The 20,761-nt window shown below is 45.3% G+C and overlaps 1 protein-coding gene and 1 long non-coding RNA gene across 12 annotated transcripts in view; one reads left to right on the forward strand and one right to left on the reverse strand.

The window, feature by feature from the left end:
• Positions 1-15,322, reverse strand: part of CTCF (CCCTC-binding factor) — a 37,781-nt gene extending 22,459 nt beyond the window's left edge. For 2 of the 11 annotated variants that reach the window (XM_030024993.2, XM_030024988.2), the window contains exons 1-3: positions 15,261-15,310; positions 6,573-6,685; positions 3,210-3,304 (exon numbers count right to left, since the gene is read on the reverse strand). In XM_030024993.2, the coding sequence (XP_029880853.1) occupies positions 3,210-3,263 (54 nt within the window). In that variant the 5' untranslated portion in view covers positions 3,264-3,304; positions 6,573-6,685; positions 15,261-15,310. Of the gene's footprint in view, positions 1-3,029; positions 3,338-6,572; positions 6,686-10,820; positions 10,967-15,260 lie in introns of those variants that run through there. The other 9 variants (XM_030024987.2, XM_030024990.2, XM_030024991.2 and 6 more) reach the window with 9 other exon arrangements.
• Positions 14,409-20,165, forward strand: LOC121233537. The gene is made up of 2 exons (XR_005933180.1): positions 14,409-14,748; positions 19,919-20,165. It is a non-coding gene; the product is annotated as an uncharacterized LOC121233537 (long non-coding RNA).
• The last annotated feature ends 596 nt before the right edge of the window (positions 20,166-20,761 follow it).

Below are 20,761 nucleotides of genomic sequence, written 5' to 3' on the forward strand. Positions count from 1 at the left end.
AATTCCCTACACAAATGCTTGGGCAGACAGAGGTAAGGGAGCAGGTTAAGAGTGCCAGGGCCACCTCAAGCAGCAGTGCCAGCTTAAAGCTTTAAGCAAACCACAGCACCAAGAACCTCGTATCCCAGAAGCTACGTGTCTACACTGAGCTGTGTCCCTCCACTTTGTGCCATCCTGCCATCCACCAAGTATACACTACAGTGAAATTGCTTTCTCTCAAGCAGCCTGCAACCCTCTGCGTCACAGCCAGTTTGTGGGTGTTTCCTGTTTAAATTCAATAACATTTAACTGTGATCAAACCCCCACACTACTATTTTATTCAAATAGTTAACTGCAAACCAAAGTTACCTTTTACTTACACTTATGTGAAGGTAGCACACTTTGGGCCAGATGTTGTCAAAAGTAATCTTTACCTTTTACCCTTATGGACTCCCCAGAGCACAGCCAAGCCATCTCCCTGGCTACAGGACATTCATTACTCACAGCTACCTTGGTGTAGAATTAGTACCAAAATGCACCCCGTGACATTTCTACAACTACCTCCAGCCTCTTCCCACCCCCCCCCCCCCCTTTTCTTTTTTTCCTCTCCTTCTGTAACCTGCAAAAGTAATCTTCCTAGTTGCTGCTCCTGCCCAGGGATCTTAGCAGAGCTCTTTCAAACATTCATCATGTCTCATGAAATAATTCAAAGTGATGAGAAACTTCAGTCAGCACTGACCCCTACTTTTCAGTCAGCAAGTAGCACACACCTGTGATTTTCTGCAATTACTCAGGATAAAGTTAACCTGTTACTTTGGATCAAGAACTCAGGGGAAGACATGAGCAAGACATGAAAACAGAGTATAAATACAGGATCCCCCAGCAAGACAGAAGGAAACTCAATTCTGTATCTTTCCTCAGCTGTTTGCAGAACAAGCTCCCTCTTAATCCTTGCACCTGACAGTGGCAAAAGGCCCCAGAATCAAGGCTCTACCAGAACTAATATTGCTAATTCTGCCGTAATAAGCTGTAGCCTACAATGGAGAAGAAAGCGTAATACAATGATGTCAACTGCTTGACACTTGCATTGTCAAGACAAATAATAATAATTAAAAAAAAAAATAATCACTGCAGTTACTGATAACAAACCCCACACACATTCAAGTCGCTTGGGCTATAACTAACTTTTAACTTGACATGGTAAGCCTTAATGAAGCAAGCGGTCTGGTGGAAGCATTTCAGCTTTATTTCTGGAAGAACAATTTTTTCCTTGTTTTTCCTTTAGATTTGGAAAATTAAAGTTCTATTGAGAACATAGTAGGGACAATTTTAGTAAATATTCTTGTTCTTAAACCTTGTTCTATTCTTCCTTAATTTCTCCTTCTATTCCTATCTAACATTCTTTTAAATTTTAGTTTTAAGTTTTCCCTATTTATTCCAATAACTGCTAGTGCAGTCTCATTAGATGACGCTAGTTCTTTAGTCACACACAGAATTCTCTACTGAAAGTAGGGAAACGTGAATTAAACATTTCCATATCAACCTTTTTTTTTGGAAGTGTTTCCCTTTTCTTAATATATTAAAAGGTATTCTGTTTTGATAGCCTGATGGTTCATTTCAGAAGGACAAACATGCAATTTTATCAGGTGTAAAATACAGAAAGATTTACACCTTAAAAGTAGCAGTCACAGAGGAATTCATTTTCAGCTGATGCTAGATCATAAAACTAATCAGTCCCTCCTTTTCCAGTTCTTCATAATATAAGTGATGAAGAAGCTCACAAAAGACCACTGGAATACTCGAAGTTAATAAACTGAGAACAACGGAAAACTATTTCAGGTTAAAACAGCCTGTAAAATCCACTGCCACAAAAAGTAGTCTAATACTGTAGGTAGATACTGGAAAAGATTAATAGTTTTATCAACAAGTATTTGTGGTCATTTCCCCCCCCCTCACATATTAATTTAGGCTTTCATTTAGTCTATTAGCCAACTGCTAACAGCAAAAAAGGTGTTTCTTCAAAATCAGCCTGACCAGAGAAGGATTCTTCGGCCATCTGACGCAGTGTTGCATGGTATCAAAATGGCAATACCAGACACTACCACACCTGAAAAGAGACCAGTGCAACAAGCTTCCTGGCATTCTGGAGACTTCATAATAAGCTACAAGTATTTGGATTTTGTTTTCCTCTAAGGCTTCATATCTAGATGAACAAGTATCCAAGAAGAAACTTTTGGGGAACAGCTATTCCTTTTATCTTTGCATGAGTACTCATTAAGTTGTGATACTCTGCCTGGACAAGGGAATTCAGGCTTCAAATCAGAGAAGGAAGTGCTCATCCCTGGGACGGTAACATGGGTCCTACCCCATGAACAACAGCTGTCCATGCAGTAACTATTAGTCACCTCACAAATTACACCCTGATGCATATAAGGAAAACTAAAGTTGGTGCTAGTTAACTTAATGTCAGGCTGTCAAATGTAGAGGTGGAGTTTACTGTTGTTGCAGCAGGGACAGGAAATTCCAGGAGAGTTTTGGAAACACCTATGGCAGAAAGGTGGTGGACAAGACAAACTCCTGGACCCTAAATTAAGTTATCCTTGCTTTTCAATCACAGAAAAGTTCATCTGAATTAGTAAGTGTTGGAACAGATGTAAACAGAATTAAACCCAGGTGAACCCTAGACAGTGGCCCTCATGCTAAAGCTTTAAGTAGTTTAATCCATTTTATACACACATCTAATTAATTTGGACTCGTGTTCCAAATATTCTCATACACTGAGCCCTGAAAGTGCCATTACAATCAACCTTCAAAGCAGGTGAAGCAAAAAAACCCAAACCCACAAAGGCACTCAACCTTGGAGGAAAAAACCTTTCCACCGGGAGCAAGGCCTCATTTTCAAACACACTAACTCTGTCAGAGAAGCGATCCCTGCCTTTAAACTGCCCACTCATTCCCACCCACATCACCCCGACTATTCCTCATGTTAGCACAAGCATTTCTAAGACTGCAGCTAACTGGTCAGGAAACTAATCCAGGCCAGAACTCACCCAGCCAAAAAGATACTTATTTCCATCCAGACCAGGTCTCTGATGTGCCCAAACACTCAGGCCAGCCAAAAGAGAAGCACGGCAAGAGGGTTTCTTCCAGCACAGTGTAAGCTTTAAGTGTTCAGGAAACTACTGCCTCGGCATGGAACGCATACCACACTTTAAAACCCCTTAATTTACATTTATGTTCTTGACGCTTCTGCACTTCTGCCTGGACTGATTTGTTCTCTTCATGCTGGCTATTCTTCATGCAGCTCTTGATGTCAGAACACACTCTGGAACAGAACAGATGAGTTGTACTAGTGAAACTACATAAAAGAGAAAGGGAAGAGAAGGGGGGGGGGATAAAAAAAAAGAGCACCGTTTGAATGTTTAATGCTTGTTTAACAGAAAATGTGTAGTCCCACACCTCTAAGAAGAATAGCACTGAGAATTACTTGAGGACCCCTTCACTTGTCAAAAAAGCCTTAAACAAAACCAAGAGTATTTTAATCGGCTTTAATACTTTTCACCAGGAAGAATAAACTCATTTTACAAACTCCTCTCTCGACCTCTTCTCAAACTCTTTAGCATTTACAGTTCTTACAGCCTAAAACTCTGTATGCCTCATGTCAAATTAAGAGTGCAATGTGACATTTTAGAGCTGGTTATGCCTACTTCAGATGGCCGCCTTCTCCTGTGCTGTGGAATACCAAGTCACAAGAGCAAAGCAGCTTTTATTGTTAAAGGAGTGTAAATTAGAGCAAGTATAACCCGTTACATACTGTCAATGCAGCAAGTAACACTATCAATAAAGTAACAAAATCAGCTCTAACACAATTCTAACCTTGTTACCCTGAGGAAGAACAGCCTCAGCTCGTTGAAGAGTTGCAAAGCTAGCTTCGTTACTCTTATCAATTAAGAGCTTAAAATATTCACATTTAGAGAACTAAAATATTTACAAGACAGCACATTATTTCTCATCTGTAATCCTTTTCAGTCCTCTGTGTGCATACATGCTAAAAACCCTGGGAACAGCAAGCAACTCCACAGGAGTAATTCTCAAGCGAGGCACATATTCCTGCTGCACTCAGTGATGCAGGCCAAGCAGTGTTGAATTTCACACTAGTTGTACGCCCTTTGAATTCAAGTACTTTTCACCCAAGTTGTTCTGTCATTTATTTAGTACAAGGCACTCAAATCTGGATTCTGGCTGCATTTTTTCCTTGGCAAGTATGTTTTTAATTTTTTTATCAGCTTCAAAGAGCACTACTGATAAGAAGTTTGTAGGAGCTGTGGATGCTCAGTGACAGTGAGCTTTTAAAAAAGCATTTAGAATTGATCTCTTTATTTAACACTTACTCTGTAAAAATCACATATGCTATATACATTCACTGACCAGAAAAGGGGAGGCTCAGAGGATACGTGGGGTGTGCACCACTGCTAAGGGCACATTAAGACTGCTGATGCTAGCTGCATCCTTGCCAGGTTCTGTGCTGGTGAAAGCTTGCGCACAGTGGTGGTAAGCATATAAACCAGTTACTGTTGGTAGCTAAGTTTTTATTCCTGACTTGTAACCTGGAGAAGACTACCATTTTCTAAAACTTAAAAAATTGTAAATTAACACAGAAGAGCCTTAAGACTGAAGGACTTCTCCATTCAGAAGACACTTGATACAAAGCGAACACCTCCCATGTGAAAATGTATCATCTCAGAAGTTTCATCACTGGACAAAACACACCAGGACTCTTCAATAGAGCACACTTAATTGAATGTCCCAGAGGGAAGGAAAGCCACTCCTAACCTCCTCTACTAGAAAGACAGCCTACATCTCTTATAGTATCCAGCGTATTTTCTGGCATAAAATACCTTGCATGATTTACATTCCAATCAGATCTTTGACATATGAGCAAGATTTCATAAGCTTGAAGGAAAACATGGATAAGCTGGAAATTTAAGTGCTCCACAAGTCCATTTTTGAGCTTAGTACACTGACATACATGGGAAAGAGCCCATTAGAGGGCTGCCAAAACAGCGAGGTGGCTAGAGCACAAGACCTACAAGAGCAGGCTGACAGAGTCAGCTGTGAGGCGGCTACGGGGAGATCTTGCTGCTACCTTCAACTACCTAAGGGGAGAGCAAAGAGAAGATGAAACCACACTCTTGGAGGTACACAGTAAAAAGACAAGATGCAACAGGCAAGCTGCAGCAAGAATAGTGGTCAAACATTAGAGCAGGTTGCTCAGAGATGTTGAGGAAACTCTGATCTTTCAGCTATTGAAAGTATTTGCTAAATATAGCCCTAAACAACCTCATCTAACTTCAAAGCTGGCCCTGCATTGAGCCAAGGGTTGAACCAGGGTACCATAAGAAGTCCCTTCCAACCCAAATTATTTTACCATTCTTTGCACTATATAAAATGAAGGATATAATTAAACTTCAAACACAAAACAGTGAAGGTTTTTTCATCTATACAGTTATAACTACAATGCTCTTAGGACAGAGAGATTTAGGGGTCTCAGCATTAGCTTCCACACAAGTTCTAGATGACCTGGAACGCTTTTGCAAGATCTCAAACACTGACCAGTTCTTTTGTTAATGTGCAGAAGTACAGTCATTCTTGGCAATCTACTAGTGACCTGCACTTTCAGAGCAGTGAATATACAAAGCCGCCTAGTATTTAAAAGAAGAGCATTAGAAGAGCACAGGCTTAGCGTATCATTGTTTAGGAAACACGAAACCACATGTGATATGAAGTCAAAGAAGGGCTGTACAAAGACCAACATCAGAAAACGCTCCTATATGAACTTCAGATAGAAAAGGTGGAAGCAGTACTACCAAGGGACCTCACTACTTTTTTTCATTTGCAGGAGAAAACCCAGGCCCACAGGGAGTAAATCTAAACTAATAAAAAAGAAAAATGTGTCTTTGAAGAAATAAGGACTACTGTGTGCTCTTTTCTCCAGAATCTTAACAAGAGGTTATATCTTGAGTGCAGAAGGTGGTTGAAAAGGCTCCCTGGCTCCCAGCACGCGACAGCCTGTTTGAAGAGGCAGCTCTGGGACAAGAGCAAATGGTGACACATCATACCGACCAACAACTGCACTGGATCAAGTACTTCTAACCAGGGAGAACTGGACTGATAACAGAGCAGGACAAACACTCAATGCTCTTTGAATTTGGTGGAGGTGGAAAAAACATCCCTAAGGATTTGTTTGCACAAGCCCCTTGAAGCAGATGTCTCCAAAAACATTACAGATGTCATGTCAGGCAAGTCAGACATCTGAATATTTGATAGTCTGCTCCATCATACTGTCATGGAAGCTGCCAAATTCTTCTTCATGTAGGTCAAAACGCTGGTAGAACAGGGAGAGGATGCAGCTGCTTCAACAGGACAAAACTATTTCCACACACACTACAGGAGCCAAGTATAAACTACGCTGGGCTCATATAATGCTCTAGTAGCTCAGAGTAGGTAGGAGTCAACAGTAGTCATTCCTGAGCAGGAAGGAGAGGAGTGCATTAATATGGAAGGTAGGCAAGGATCAAGTAATCAATGAGTACCTTTTCAGTATTCAGTATTGCCACAGGAAGCGATAAATCTCTCTTCAAAGATCAGAAGTGGCAGTAAGTTATATAGTCAGCAGGAATGCTGGATAACACTAACTTCTTCAATCCTCCAAAAAGAAAAGAAAAGAAAAAAGGTTTTAATAATCTGATAAGCTTTGACTGAAACTACTAGCCTTCAAAAATTTGATTTTTTTCAACCTGTAACCTGAAAACTCCTGAAGTGCCTCTACAGGGCTCTTTTGCAGCACATACTGAGAAAGCAAAACTAAAGTTTATATTGCATCTCCACTGCAAACAGTTTAGCACATAGGAGAAAGCTACTGTTTTAAAACGTAGTATTGTTACACTTACATCAAGTACATACAACCCAAAACAGGGGCATTTTTAATTCAGTAGCATTTCCTGCTTTCATTTTAAATCTCTGGATGTTAGAGGCAGTTTCAAGGCAACAGCTTTGCAAATCTAATACACAAAGACAGAGAAACTACACAAGAAGCTGAAGTAATTGGCCAAAAATCACTATGGGTTCTACAGCAGTGAAAAGCTCTTCCAGGAGCTAGTCCAGAGCAACGATGTCTCTTTCATCACTGAACAATGGGAGAATTCAACTCCCCTGACAGTGATTTTAAACATACAGCAAAGTTTACTGCTCTATTTCAAAAGAGTAAAAAATGTTTACAAATATCCAAATGCTGCCATTGCTACTTGTGGTCTCAGCTACATCTTCAAAAAGCCTCTACTTACCCCAAAATATTTTGGGACATGGTACCACAAAGGCTTAAAACAAAATCAGAGCTGCAGTTCTTCCACATCCACTTACATCTAGTTGCCCCCCACCTCTTTTTTTTTTTTTTTTTGGCAGGGGGTGGAACGGATGGACACACACAGGAAGCAAATTCAGCTGACCAACTCATCGCCTGGTGATGCAATATCCAGCACACGAGTGAAAGGAGATGGGGTCACAACAGCCCAACGCAAGCCAACTTAATTTTCCAAAGAAGCCATGACTTTTACTTCCCTAAATCCTTTGGCGTTATTCCCAACATAGCAAGAGCTGTAAATTCACTTGTACAGCTTTTACCAATAGGTTGGGGAAAAAAGGAAAAAAAAAAATCCCCTTCTCCAACATGAACGTTAAAAAAAAAAAAATGCCCTGCAAGGACAGATCAGTGTCCATTTAGTCCAGCAGTCTGTCTCCAAAAGATCAAGCAGGAAACACTGTGTGGGGAGAGCAATCAGTCATATCTGTGGTTTATCACCCTCATCCCAACACCCCAGCATGGGATTAGGAATCTTAGCCTTTGGACCTGCTGATACCTTTCCACACCTACAGTGTCTCCACAGTCTCTTACCAAAACAGGTTTTCCATCAATTGTGGTGTATTTTCCCCACTTCTTCCTCCTACAAGGTACAGGCTCACCACAAAACTCACTGCATCTACCTAAAGAGTTGGCCTTGTGCAAGCGCTAGGAACCACACCACAGAATAGCAATCAGACTGGACACAGACTGAATTTCTGCAAAGAACACAAGTGGTAGCAGCAGAGCTACCCTATTTGCCGCCTTACAAACAGCCAGGAGAAACCAGAACTGCCAAACTCGAGCACCAGATGCTTCTGTTGAAATTACCATCCAGAGGAGCATGTAGATTGTATGCAAGTTAGCTCTGTAGCCGAGATAGTTCTCAAGCTTACATTTCCCCCTTCCCACCTTTAACATATGTAATACATGAAAAGTACTTTTAGCTTTCAGCTATCTCCACCTCGAGATGCTTAGTCCACCATGAGGCTACTCACTGTAACAATCTGGAGAGCTCGGAAAGTGTCAAACACTTGCGTCAAATCTCCACACGTGATGCATTATCATAGATCAAAATTATTGTCTTGTTTATTCGTTCTTCCACAGGTTTACTCTTCCTAGTTTCATTCCTGATTAATTCAGTATTTTATTCAGCACCCACTTTAAAACAAGCATCAGTGCATACAAAATAATTTCACACAATACATATAAATGCAATATATAAAATATGATGCAATAAATAATTTTATATAACACATAAAATAAATAATTTTACAAAGCTGTATTTTCTGAAGTGGATTCAATAAAAATCACCCTGCTTCACCCTCACTGAGCATCTTCCATGCTATGAACTGGGAAGGAAGAACTCCTTTAGTGATACAGACTTGGGACTGGCTGGACAGCAGCATTGCTGACAAGGTCCTAGGGCTACTTGGTAGACAGCAAGCTGAAAACGAGCCAGCAGTGTGCCCTGGCAGCAAAGTAGTAACATGTATCCTACCAAGAGCTCACTAGTACTATAACCACAGATAAGGATTTTTCAGTCATGAGTTTGGATTAAATATATGGGACACTATTTTGACGCACCTCCAATATATATCAATATCTGCTTACTTTCTCCTGTTCAGAACATTCTACTGGCTTGATCATGTTCTAGATTTATAAGGAAAAGTCCTAAACCTATCTCTGTTCAAAAAGAGGGAAGCTGGTGAAAGAGAAGAGGAGCTGCTCCCCATCTTTTTTCTTTAGCATGATGACCTACCACTTGATCACCAAGTCTGACCTCTTATGAATTACAGTTCTCTAAATGTATATGAAACAAAAGTCCAGTACCTTGCAGCTGGCTGAAGCAATTTTCAGAATTTTTTCCACAATCTTGATTCAAAGGTGTTAAGAAATTAAGAAATACATGACTGCTATTCTTATCATAATCCAATGGTTAATCACCTTCACTGTGAAAAACTTAGTCTTTTAATTGGAACATACCTGGCTACAAATTCTTGTTGTGTTTATCAGCAAGATTAAAAAAAGCTCACTACTAGCCAGTATTATCTTGCCAAGGAGATACTGAGGACTCTAATCAAGTCACCTCTCAGTTTTGCCAAGAAGCTGCACAGTAAACTCTTAATGCTTTACTGCGCTTCTTAGCTCTCCACCAAATTGGAGATTAATCCCCCTTGCAGACAGTAATTTTTTTGTTTGCTTTTTAGTGCTGATATCAGAACCATACATAGTATTTTGATAACTACTTCAACCCACCCCACACAGGCAAGAATGTATCTCTATGCATTCCATTAATGCATTTGAGAACTACATTACCTTGTCACAGCATCACCTTGGAAACTCATGTTTAAGCTGTTTATCCACTATGATTCCAAAATGCAGTTCAGGCACTCCTTTCTAGGTTACCATGTGCCTTGGTTTAAATTCAGCTGAATTGCCTTGTTCCCAGGTGTATAGCTTTACATACAGCAGCCTTAGCACACACATCTGAATGAATCTACTTCACCTGACAATCATGATGGTTGCATAAGTGCTATTTGCCTTTCCATGACCCACAGTTTTATCATGCAGAAGTTTTAAATCAACAGACATTTTGCACCAACAAAATCAGTAATGCAAACAAATTATGACAAGCAATTACCAGTTTTTGCTGAACATCCATGGAAACTATTCAGTCTCATACACCCCCGGACTATTCTTGAACTATCCTGAACTAAATGGCATTTACTGATATTCAATACTAATTTTTATATTCCTTAACATCAAGAGAGATACCTTTAACAAAGTCAAACAACAAATTTAACATGCTCTTTTTTCCTTAAAGCCTTATTTACTAGGATTAATTACATACTTTTCTCTCCTAACTAAATTCTGCACTAAGAGTAAGCGGGAGAGCTGGTAATAATGTAAACTATGTATGTATTAACATCATGCAGTGCTAGTCAAATACACAAGGTAGCTCAGGTGTCTCTGCACAGCACATTACTAGCTGCCATGTTCATCCACTCCATCTCCTTTTAATACTGATACATCAGCACTTCTCTGACCTCCTGGAATTTCCCCAGTGTTCCACTACATAATATTCCTTCCAATACTATAGCTAGGGATATTCCAGTGTTAAAAGTGGAAAAAAATACACTGGCCAAGGCAAACACCCCTCTCACCTCCCAATGTACTTTGGTGGTGGGGTGTCTGGGCAGGTTTTTTTTGTTTTATGTTTTGTCTTGTGTTTGGGATTTTTTTGGTTTTTTGTTGTTTGTTTTTTTTTTAAAAAAAGAAAACACAACAGAGGAATTTCAGCAGCTTTCAGAACAGCAACCTAATTCTAAATACCTGAAAGAGGGAGTAAGGATTACTTTGACATCCCAATTAAGGCAAGTAATATTCTTTATATAATTGGACCAAGCTACTTTCTCCTCTACTTTACAGATAGCTACTTTACCTGCTGATGTTTGAGACACATACAAGCTTCTAATCATGATGCGTATTAATACAAAGGTATATTTCACATTCCAAACAATCTGTGATTTGGCTTCTGTTTTGTTAGAATTTGACAATTTCAATGATGTCAACAGAAATTTTTAGATTCTAGGGAAAAAAAGAAGAGAGGTAAAACAAGATTTTCATATAAGCTGAACTTAGTTCACAGTCTCTTTACATTTGAGTGAAGCTTTACAGTGAAAGCCATGAAGCTTTAGAAACGTCATGAGTTTGTTGCTATGGCAGAAAAATAAGACGATGCTGATAGCTGACTGACAAAACAGTATGTATTTGGGCATACTACCTGAACTACGGGGCGTAAAGAAAATACTCTGTAGTACAGCTTGCTGCACTGCTACCAGTACAGTAGCCCTCCCCTGTGTTAGCTGGTCAGCATATCCTAACTGATCACTGCCCTTCTTGTGCTTTTAAATATACCTGGCCTCACCTCTTAACATCAACTCCATGCAGCACACTGAAATCCTCAGGTAGCTGACAGCAAAAAGTGGGAGGGCTGGAAGTGAAATGTCTCTAAAAACAAACCTTTACATAAGAAATGCAACTGTAAACATCTTATGACTCACAACTTCATCTGTAGGGATAGTTAAAGAATAATTCTTCAGGACTCCATTCTATAACAGATCTCCCCTAGGTAATGCATGTTAACTGCATTGTTCTGAGAGCTGCCTCTCTACTACTTCTGTACTTTCATCTGTTAAGAACCACACTGGAAAGATATTAAGACTTGATAGTTTCCAAGTTTTTATAATACTAAATAAGGGAAACTACTTTAGCTTTGATTTATATTAGACACCAAAACCAAGCTGTTCAGTGTAGTTACCTGAATGTTAACATGACCTGAATCATAAAACTCCCTACCCACCCCATGTTTATTCTACTCTTCAAGGTTATTTTTGTCAATCAGAAAATACTGAGATCACTCAGCTGAGCAGCTACTATTTACTTTTCATATTAATTATGTCAAGAATAACCATAACTTCAATTCCTGAAGAATGATGGATTATTGGAGAGAAGTGGGAGGAGCAGCAGAACAGGGTGTTTTAAGTGAAATTCAAATATCCTTCAGTACAAAAAAAAGCAGCATCTTCCGTTACAGTCAGGACAGGACAAAGATTCTTTCTAAGTTTCAGAAAAAAAATCTGAAAAAACAAAAGCCATGTTCTAAACCATTTTTATCAGCGGTAAATAAATATAACCTTTGAACAAAACCCCAAAATTTCCTGGATCTCTGTGCATCAGTAAGACCATGTAGCATTGCAGAGCAGTAGAGCTTGATACTGTATTGAAATTTCAAGGTTTAGTCCAACAAAGACTGAACTGGGCATCTGAACTAGAGCCAAATGGATGAACAGAGGTTTAAAGTTAAGCAAACAAATCAGTACAGTTCAGTAAGTTAACACAAACAAAACAACCACTGAGTCAAAGCTTTGGTTTCTCTCAGCTTCAGTGTGGAAGCTGAAGTCTAGCAGTTCAGTCAGTGTGTGCCTTCAGGTGTGCAGGTAGCAGCGGTGACTGTTCCTTATTACATGTATTTCTAGAGCACGTACAAGCAAAGGAGGAAGCAGCATTTGTGATCCTAATGCTCTATTACTCCCTCAAGTATTCCCTCTCTGGTAAAGAAGGGATAAGAGAAGCAAGAGCTGCCAGGATGGGTGAATCAAGGAGGTTTTATGCAAATATAGTCTATATATATATATATATATCTGAAACAGCTAAGGTACAAAAATCTGTTCAGACAAAGCAGGAAGACCTATCCAGAGGTCAGAGCTCAACACAGCTTGCTGTTAAAAGTGGTGAAGAATCTGCCAAAGTGTGAGGGATAAGGGCAAGGAATAAGCTGGCTGGCTCTTCTCAGAGAGCAGATAAGCCTAATAATAAACACACACCTGACTTCCAAAAATCTTCATTAGAAAAGCAGGAGTTCTTGGACATGAAGTACTAGGGGGAAGAGAAGAAATTAAGTTCCGGAGTAGGCTCTATATAGAAATTCCTAAGCAAGTTAGTAATCACATATCATTGGATTTTTCAGGTAAATGCTGAATAAACACAAGAATAACACAGGTCAGCTTCTGGCATTTTCAAGACAACAGCAATGGTACCGCATCAGGCAGGTATCAACCTGCAGCCACAAGAGCTAGTAACGATACACACAAATTAGCTACAGTTCACATTCAAGATACAGCCTGCTAATATGAAAAGCAGTTCTTGAAATAGCTCTTTCCCTCAATAGTGCTGCAGCCACGAGTTGCCAGCAAACTTAACACTGTAGTGACGGTTTCCCAAGCTCTGTCCGAACTGAACGAGACTCGCTGTATTATTTCAGTTGCAGGGCCACTTGAGGCTCTAGGAACTCAAGTTTCACACCTTTTTCTTGGGCATTACTGCTCAAAAATATCCCACAAAGTTTCAAGAGTGTTAATGAAGCCATTCTGTGCATCCTAATAACCTTGCTCATGTATAGTATAAGTAGAGAGGACATTAAAATTGAGCTAGCCCTATACATCCAGAAGAAAAGCAAAATGGAAGTAAAAAAATCTACCAACCTAAAAAAAGAAAGCATTACTTTGCCTTTATGCTAAAACTGCTCCTTCCTTCAATTCTAATGATGCCATCCGCACTAAAGTAAAATGTTAGGTACATTTTAAGCTTAAGTAAGAACAACAGCTTGAATACAGTATGGAGCTATTTCTTATACCCAACGGACTCCTGCAAATTCAACAGGCTCTGCAGAAGCAGAATAAACTGGAGAACTTGAGAAAATATTTGCACGCTTCTTGCACCGAAACAAAAAACACATATACTGGAAGTGGTAAACAGTATTTCAGATGCTTCTAATAACACCTCTGGAGTTTATTACCAGAATTCAATAACTGGCAGGAGGTGAGGAACAGCCATGCATTTATTGGGGGGGGGGGGGGGGGGGGGGGGGGAGAAGACTGGGTAAAAAATAGGAAGTCACAAACAGGAAAGCAAGCTCATTCTCACCAGCAGGCAAGTCCTAAGGATTACACTGAACAGAAAAGGATGCCTACAACATGACAAAACGACTGTATCAAAGTCATTTCACAAAGCTAAGGCAAGGCCAAATCTGACACCATATAAATACATTTATGGAAGAGATTTAAAGTTGATGTAGAGAACAAAAAGCAAACTGTTTGGACACAGAGCATGTGCGATTTCCTCTTCTACATCACAAAAAGAATCGGGTTTTGTGCTCCCCCCCCCACCTTCGCAGAACAAACCCATGCAAGAGGGGGAATAAAACTGCGTTTTGTGATGGGCTGTCGGGCTCCATCCCTAAGCAAGAGCCCGGCTGCGAAGGGTGGCCGCCCCGAAGCGTGCCTCGGGAGGCCCGCAGCCCGGGCCAAGTCAAAGCAAGTGACACAACTTGTCGCAGGGACGGTGGCAACCCAGCTGCGCCCTTACTCCCGCCTGCTCCCGACCACGCCGCGGCGGCCTTGAAGCCCCACGGGGGTCCTGGGCCCGGGCGCGACGCGGAGGTTGGGGGGGGGGGGGGGGGGGGGGGGGCGGCAGCCGCTGTCCGGGAACGGAGAGGGGAGCGGAGGCCGGGGGGGGGGGGGGGGGGTGGCGGCCGGGCAGCGCGGCGAGAGCGGGCGCCCCCCAGCCGTGCCCGCGTCCCGGTGCTGCATGGCGCTGCTCAGCCTGCCTTGCAGAGGGAGCTCGAGTCCCGCTCTGCGCCTCGCAGCGCCTCTCACTCCGCAGCACACGCCAGCGCAGCGAGGCGGCGGCCGGCAGGAGCGGGACACGCAGCCGCCGCCGCCGCCACCGCCCTGCGGTCAGGAGCCGGCCGGACACCCGAGGGAGGCCACGGGCAGCGGGCGGAGGGAACCGGGGCGAGCCCCGCAGAGGTTCGCGCGAAGACGGCGGGGGGAAGGGGAGGGGGGGGCGGGGGGGTGGGGGAAGTGGCGGCGGCGCCGGGGCGGGTGGGGAGCGGGCCCGGCCCGGCTCGGCGGGGCGGGGAAGACGGGGGAGGGGAGGAGGAAGGGACGGGAGGGGAAGGGAAGCGGGGGGGGGGGCGGCCCGGCGAGCTCGCGTGGCGGGGAGGGGGCGGTAATCAGCCCCGGTGGCGCGGCGGAGGAGACAAAGGAAAGAAAATGGAGTCGGGGCCGGCGGCTCGGCGGCGGCCCGGCCGGGTGGGGACGGCGGGAAGGAAAGGCCCGGGCGGGCCCGCAGCCCAGCGCCGCGCTGTGGGGAATGGCGGCGGTGGCAGGCAGGCGCCGGCCGCGCTGGGGACGATAGAGGGAGACAAAGCCCCCTGCTTCCCCGGCGGCGGCCGCTGCGGGGCCCCAGCCGAACCGGAGCCCCATCGTGACACCTAGAGGCCGGAGAAAGCGACTGCAAACCCCCCGCCACCGCTTACCTGCGCCCGCAACCCCGCCGAGCTCGCTCCGACCGCCGGGCCCCGCCGCCGCCCCGCGCCGCCCACGGGCCCCGCGGAGCCGCCGCGCCCCGCACGCCCCGCCGCGGCCGCCGCTAGCGCCCAGCACCAGCTCGCGGTTTAATCGCTCCACAGTCGCTTCGGACACAAAATGGCGGCGGGCGGGCGGAGTGCGCCTGCGCCAGCGCGGCTGCCGCGGCCGCCGGCCGGAGCGGGGAGGGGTGAGGGAGGAGGGAGGGACGGCGCGCGGGGAAGCGGCCGCGCGGGGCAGGCTGGGAGCGGCGGGCGGGGTGGGAGGGACGGGGGCGCGAATCGCGCGCCAACTTCAAACGCGGGGCCGCGGCGTCAGCTGGCGCGTGCCTGTGCGTGCGTCGATGCGTCACGCGTTGTGGAGGGAGGGCGGGCGGGCGGCGGCGGCGGCGGTAGCAGCGCCGCGTCTCTCAGGGGAGCCTGCCCGGGCCCTGCCGCTGGCTCTCCCGGCGTGGGAGGCAGCCCGGTGGCGGCACCGCCTGGGAGAGATCCAGGCTGGGCCGGCGGGCGCGTCGGGAACCCCGCGGGGCTGCCGCCGCTCTGCCTCCCCAGCGCCTGGTGCCCCAGCCGCCTGGGCTCTGAGGGAATGTTGCCCTGTCACTGGCACCCCGAGCCCCAGGCACCCTCAAACACCCCCACCCGTGGCTCTGCACGCCTCTCCTAAGCTTCACAAATCTAAAACTTCCCCCTTTCACCTAAGCAAAACTTTCACACCCACCAGAGCAGGAGGCTGTGCCTCAGCTCCAGGGGAAGGAGCTTGTGAGGAGGAGAAGGCCATGCTGAGGAGGTGTTCACTGGTTGAAAGACCGAAGCTTTTCTTAAGCTGGAAGTGGAGTCAATACTGTCGTGAATTAATCACTAGGAAAGTTGTAGGGCAATTTGACAAATACCAACAAGTTACTGGAATGAGGTGGTATTTGCCTGGTGGTTTTAAAGGACCTTGGGCTTGGCAAGCTCATAACTGGGACATGCTGCTCAAGTTTGCTTCAGCACTGCAAGAATGGTGAATGTGGTGCCAGGTGTTTAGTAGGGAGCTTCTAGGGAAGTTAACAAGGTTGGGTCCTGCCCATCAGGAGTTAGATGCCACACCGTTTCCTGTCCACAACTTTCTCCCTCCATCCCCAAAAGGTGGAAACAGCGATGGCATCCATAGTGAGATGCGTGAATTTATATGAGAAAGCACGGGGGCTCGCCTGTCTTTCATTTTCTGCAGTTTCCTGTGTTGCTGAATCTTCTGGGCTTAACATATTTGCTCATCTCTAGTAGTGTTGTTGCAGACCTGTAGCTGATTAACAGGCAAGCTGAGAGGAGGGGAGAATTCTATGAGCTCACGCTGCATCCTCTTTGTATTTTCTTACCATAAAAACAGGTGAAATGGAGCTAGAGTAATGGGTTAAAATATTAATAGTTCAAAACCAAGATGCATTGGAAGGAAGCTGCGTTTTTGGCTCCTTTTACTCACCTACCAATCCCTGGAGGACAATAAGGCCAGGAATTCAGAGGGAAGACTAAAAGTCAAGGAACCTCAACCCAAACCTCTGTGAGTAGGACTAAAGAGTTATAAAGCTGTCACAGTTGAAACTGATACTAAAATCTTGCCCCAAATTTTTGCCTCTTGAGATGTCACTGCAGGGCAGAGTAAAAGCTGTTCGACAGCCTAGGCTTTATCCCAACCTGCTTAGCAAGCGACAGCACCATCAGACAAACATAGCATACATTAACATGTGTAAACTGTGCCTTAAATCCTAGTCTGAATAATGCTTATGTCTTGTTAAGCTGTGTCGTGGAGAAGGGTCTGCCAGGCTGCTGCTCTGTGAGGAGGGAGTTGCGCTGAGAGGTGGTGGTGAGTGAGAAGATCAGCTCCTGACCCTGCTTCACCGGTTTCTCCTGCCTAAGCTCTCCCAGTCCTTGCAAAGAAGCAGGGCACTGGTGGCAGTGCTGTGGGCTGCGTTGTGAGCACCAATACTCTTTCTGGGGCTGTCGACAACCGAGACCAAGTTCCCTTCTGAGGATTATGACACCAGGCTGAGTCCATTAATTCGTTACAGCGGGGGAACTGTAGCTTACCAAGCGGCCAGAGGGGACGAGCTGTGTTGAGTCATGAGGATGTAGCTCTGTTTCTTCAGCCTTGGCTGAAGGAGAAAAAAATTAGTTACAAAGCAATGGCAAAAAGTGACCATTAATTATGAGAGGTGACAGGGTGTAGCCCACAACCATGACCTCTGGGGTCTTCACTGCATGAGAAATTTGAATCATAGAAATAGGATATCCTGAGCTGGAAGGAACCCATGAGGATCTTCGAGTCCAACTCCTCTTGGACTATCAGAATCTTTGTTAAAATCCAAAAAAACCCACATCCATTGCCTTCCCTTCATCCACTAGACAGGTTGGTGTAAAAGGAAATTAAGTCAATACGGCACGAAGAGTCTGCTAAGAACATTTCTGGGGAAGTGAGATTCTGTAGTGTGAATTTTTAAAAAATCATTTACATTTATTCTAAGCTGTCAAGCCATCAGTTCCCATGCTGTAATTTTTGGGAGAGTGGCGTATCTTTCATGTGTAGCCACGAATCCTGCTTTAAGCTCAAAAATTCGTTCAGGCATGAATCAAAATGGAGAGGAGCACTGGCTATACATAAAATTGCTTCTTATGCTCCTTTAAATACTCACCCAGGGCTGGGAGTAATTGAGTGCTAATGATCCCTCTGCCTTTTGTTTGTAGCCATCCTATGACAAATGGTTGCTTGTCTTTTGTAGTAGGAATGTTGCTGCTTAGGAAACAGAAGTTGTTCTGGCAAACACCTATTCCTGGACTTCTGCCAGAAGTGTCCCAGACCATCTACCAGCATGTGCTCGGGGTCTGACCTATTGATCTTGTGTTTCTCACTTGGAGGCGCTTTTGAGCTGATTTGCAGAGGATTCAAGCCCCCAGCTTCAGTCCTGATTGTGGGTGCTCCTGAAAAGCAGCCTCCAAGCCTGTCCAAATTAGACACCCAGAGGCAGATGCTCCTTCTAGAAAAGTTGCCTGAGCGAGGCCTTTCCCAGAGACACCTTGCCCATGAGTAGAACGGCAAGAACTGAAGCTGTGGAGCTCCTGACCGCCTTGCCGAGGCCCCGGGTGAGCTCACCCCTCTTGTTCCCTGCTCTTCCTAGCTCCGTGCTTCCACCACCCTCACGCTGTACAAGCCCTCAGGAGTCACCACCCCTCTCCTCACTCAGCTCTAAGGAAGACAGTAGTTGAGTTTGAGAGCCAGCATTAAATTAAGTTCTGGAGACTGCCTGGAGCACACTTTGGTCTCTGTATGAAATGAGGCCCCAGCTGTTACCCTAGGAGTGGTCCTTGGAGATCAAGCCTGTATGTATGTGCCTGACAGCCCTGCGAGGAACACGTCAATGATCATGAGGAGGTTGTTGCCTTGCTGTGGTTCAACACAGACCACTTAGCTGTTCGAATAATTTCTAAGTGCCCTAGTGAATGCCTTGGAAACATGGTTTCATGCAAGCCTGGGATAAGGTGAGAGGTCCAACTCTGAGGCTGCTCAGAGTTTGGAGACTGCCAAACTACAACCCCCTAAAAATGACTTGGCATCAAGATTTAAGTAATATCTTACACAAGGGCTGATCAGAGCTTGTGGCACTCCAAAGTGGCAGTGTCTGCTTGGGGTCATTCTGGCTGGTGGGTGCTTTTGGTGAGGACCACAACCCATACCGTGCGCAGCTCGACCAGCTCCGATGCCGTCCAAGAGGAGGGTACGTTGGCTGATCAGTTATTTTGTGCTGATGATCTGCAGGGGCTCCTCAGGACACTACCCTGAGACCAGCAGGTAAAAAACGATACTGCAAAGTGCTCCAGAATCTATATGCACCTCTTTAATTAAAAGGAAAACAGCAGTAAATGGGGGAAAAGGAACATCATTCCAAAGCCAGAGCACATGGGTAATGTAACCGTGACACAGACACCCTCCCACGGGCTGCAGCTCCTACAAGAAAAGCAAGTAGCTGCAACAGTCGTCGGTGCTGCTGAGCACAAGCACGTCCATATGAGAGGGAGATGTTTTAAGCGCTGACACAGATTTGGCTGACAAATGTGGTGCTGGCACACTGTCTCCTTTGAATTAGCAAACACGCTGCCGCAAAACGTGCTCTGTGGTGCTGTGTCCGTCCCTGTGTGCTGTGAGAGCGGCTCCCAGGGAGTTCACTCCATGAAGCGGTGCGGTTCCTGCGCAAGGGCTGGAGGAGATGTTAAGTCCCAGAGGGAAAAGTTGAGTCCCCTGCCTCCTTTCAAACAGCTGGGTCTTGTGATGGTTGTCCTACTCCACCCCAGCCCTCAAATAAAAAAACCCAAGCAGGATGCAAACTGCAGTGAATGTTTTAAGTGAGTGCTGTCCAAAAAACAAGACTTTTTTTTTTTTCTAAGTTTATTCCAGTTAACATGGCAATCCCGATATTCCGGGTGACCTGGCAGTGTCTGTGGGGCAGAGGTCCTTGGCGATGCTGGCATAGACCCATTCAGAGCAAGGGGCTGGGCAGTAGATTCCTAAATTAATCTGTTTGGGGTTTTTTCCTCAAATGTTCTTAAAGCCACATAAGTAATGAGATTATTCCTTGCAGTTCCAAGAGCAGAGTCATTTTGTCCTGACCTGCAGCTCCCTGCCTGCCCTGACAGAAGGCTGCTTTCCTGCTCTGATCTCTCTACAGCCAAGGTGTAGCTTATCTTGGAAGGTGGTATTGTGCTGCAGGGATGGGGCTAGGTTTCGGCAGGGTAAGGAGAACACCCACATAGTTGAGTGAATTGAATTCGTGGCTTTGGCCACTGGGGCACTGGGCTGGTTTTACTTCCAGGATTTATTCAGGGGGGGGAAAGAAACCAAAACAAACATCTAAGATGTCTGGGCCACTTCCCACCTCTCAGGTGCTCTTGTCCACAGTTGTATGTGCTAGCTGGGACCCACATCCCACATCTCTTGCTGCCGACAGCTGACGGTGTGATGCAGTGCTTCGGGAGAAACACTGTGTCCCTCCTGGGGCTTGTCCAACCCTCAAAGCAGGTGGAGGAAGGCTAAGCGAGCAGGGATGCAGCAAAGTGTCCCTTGGTTAGCCCCTTCCCGCAATCCCATCTGCAAATAAAACTGAATCCAAAAGTGGTTACGCTAAGGCAGTGTCCCATCTGGGACTCCCCATGCACCGTGACATGCTATGCCATGCATGGCATTCTGCCTGAGCCAGACCAAAAAGCTCTGCTCCAGTGAGGAAAAAGGACATGGAGGCTGTAACCTGCTGGGACTTGCTTAGAAACCCCGGGAAGCACTGATGGACAGATACTGCTTGGCCAGGAGGCCATAAAGCCCCAGCTCTGCCAGCGCTGGTGGTGCCTATGCAATTGCTGCCTGCTCCGGCACGGGTGGCTGGCAGCACCACAGGACAGTGCTGTGGCAGTCCCTGCCTCTGCTGCCT

This window comes from Aquila chrysaetos, chromosome 9, assembly GCF_900496995.4.
Source record: "Aquila chrysaetos chrysaetos chromosome 9, bAquChr1.4, whole genome shotgun sequence".
In the NCBI taxonomy this organism is placed as follows: domain Eukaryota; kingdom Metazoa; phylum Chordata; class Aves; order Accipitriformes; family Accipitridae; genus Aquila; species Aquila chrysaetos.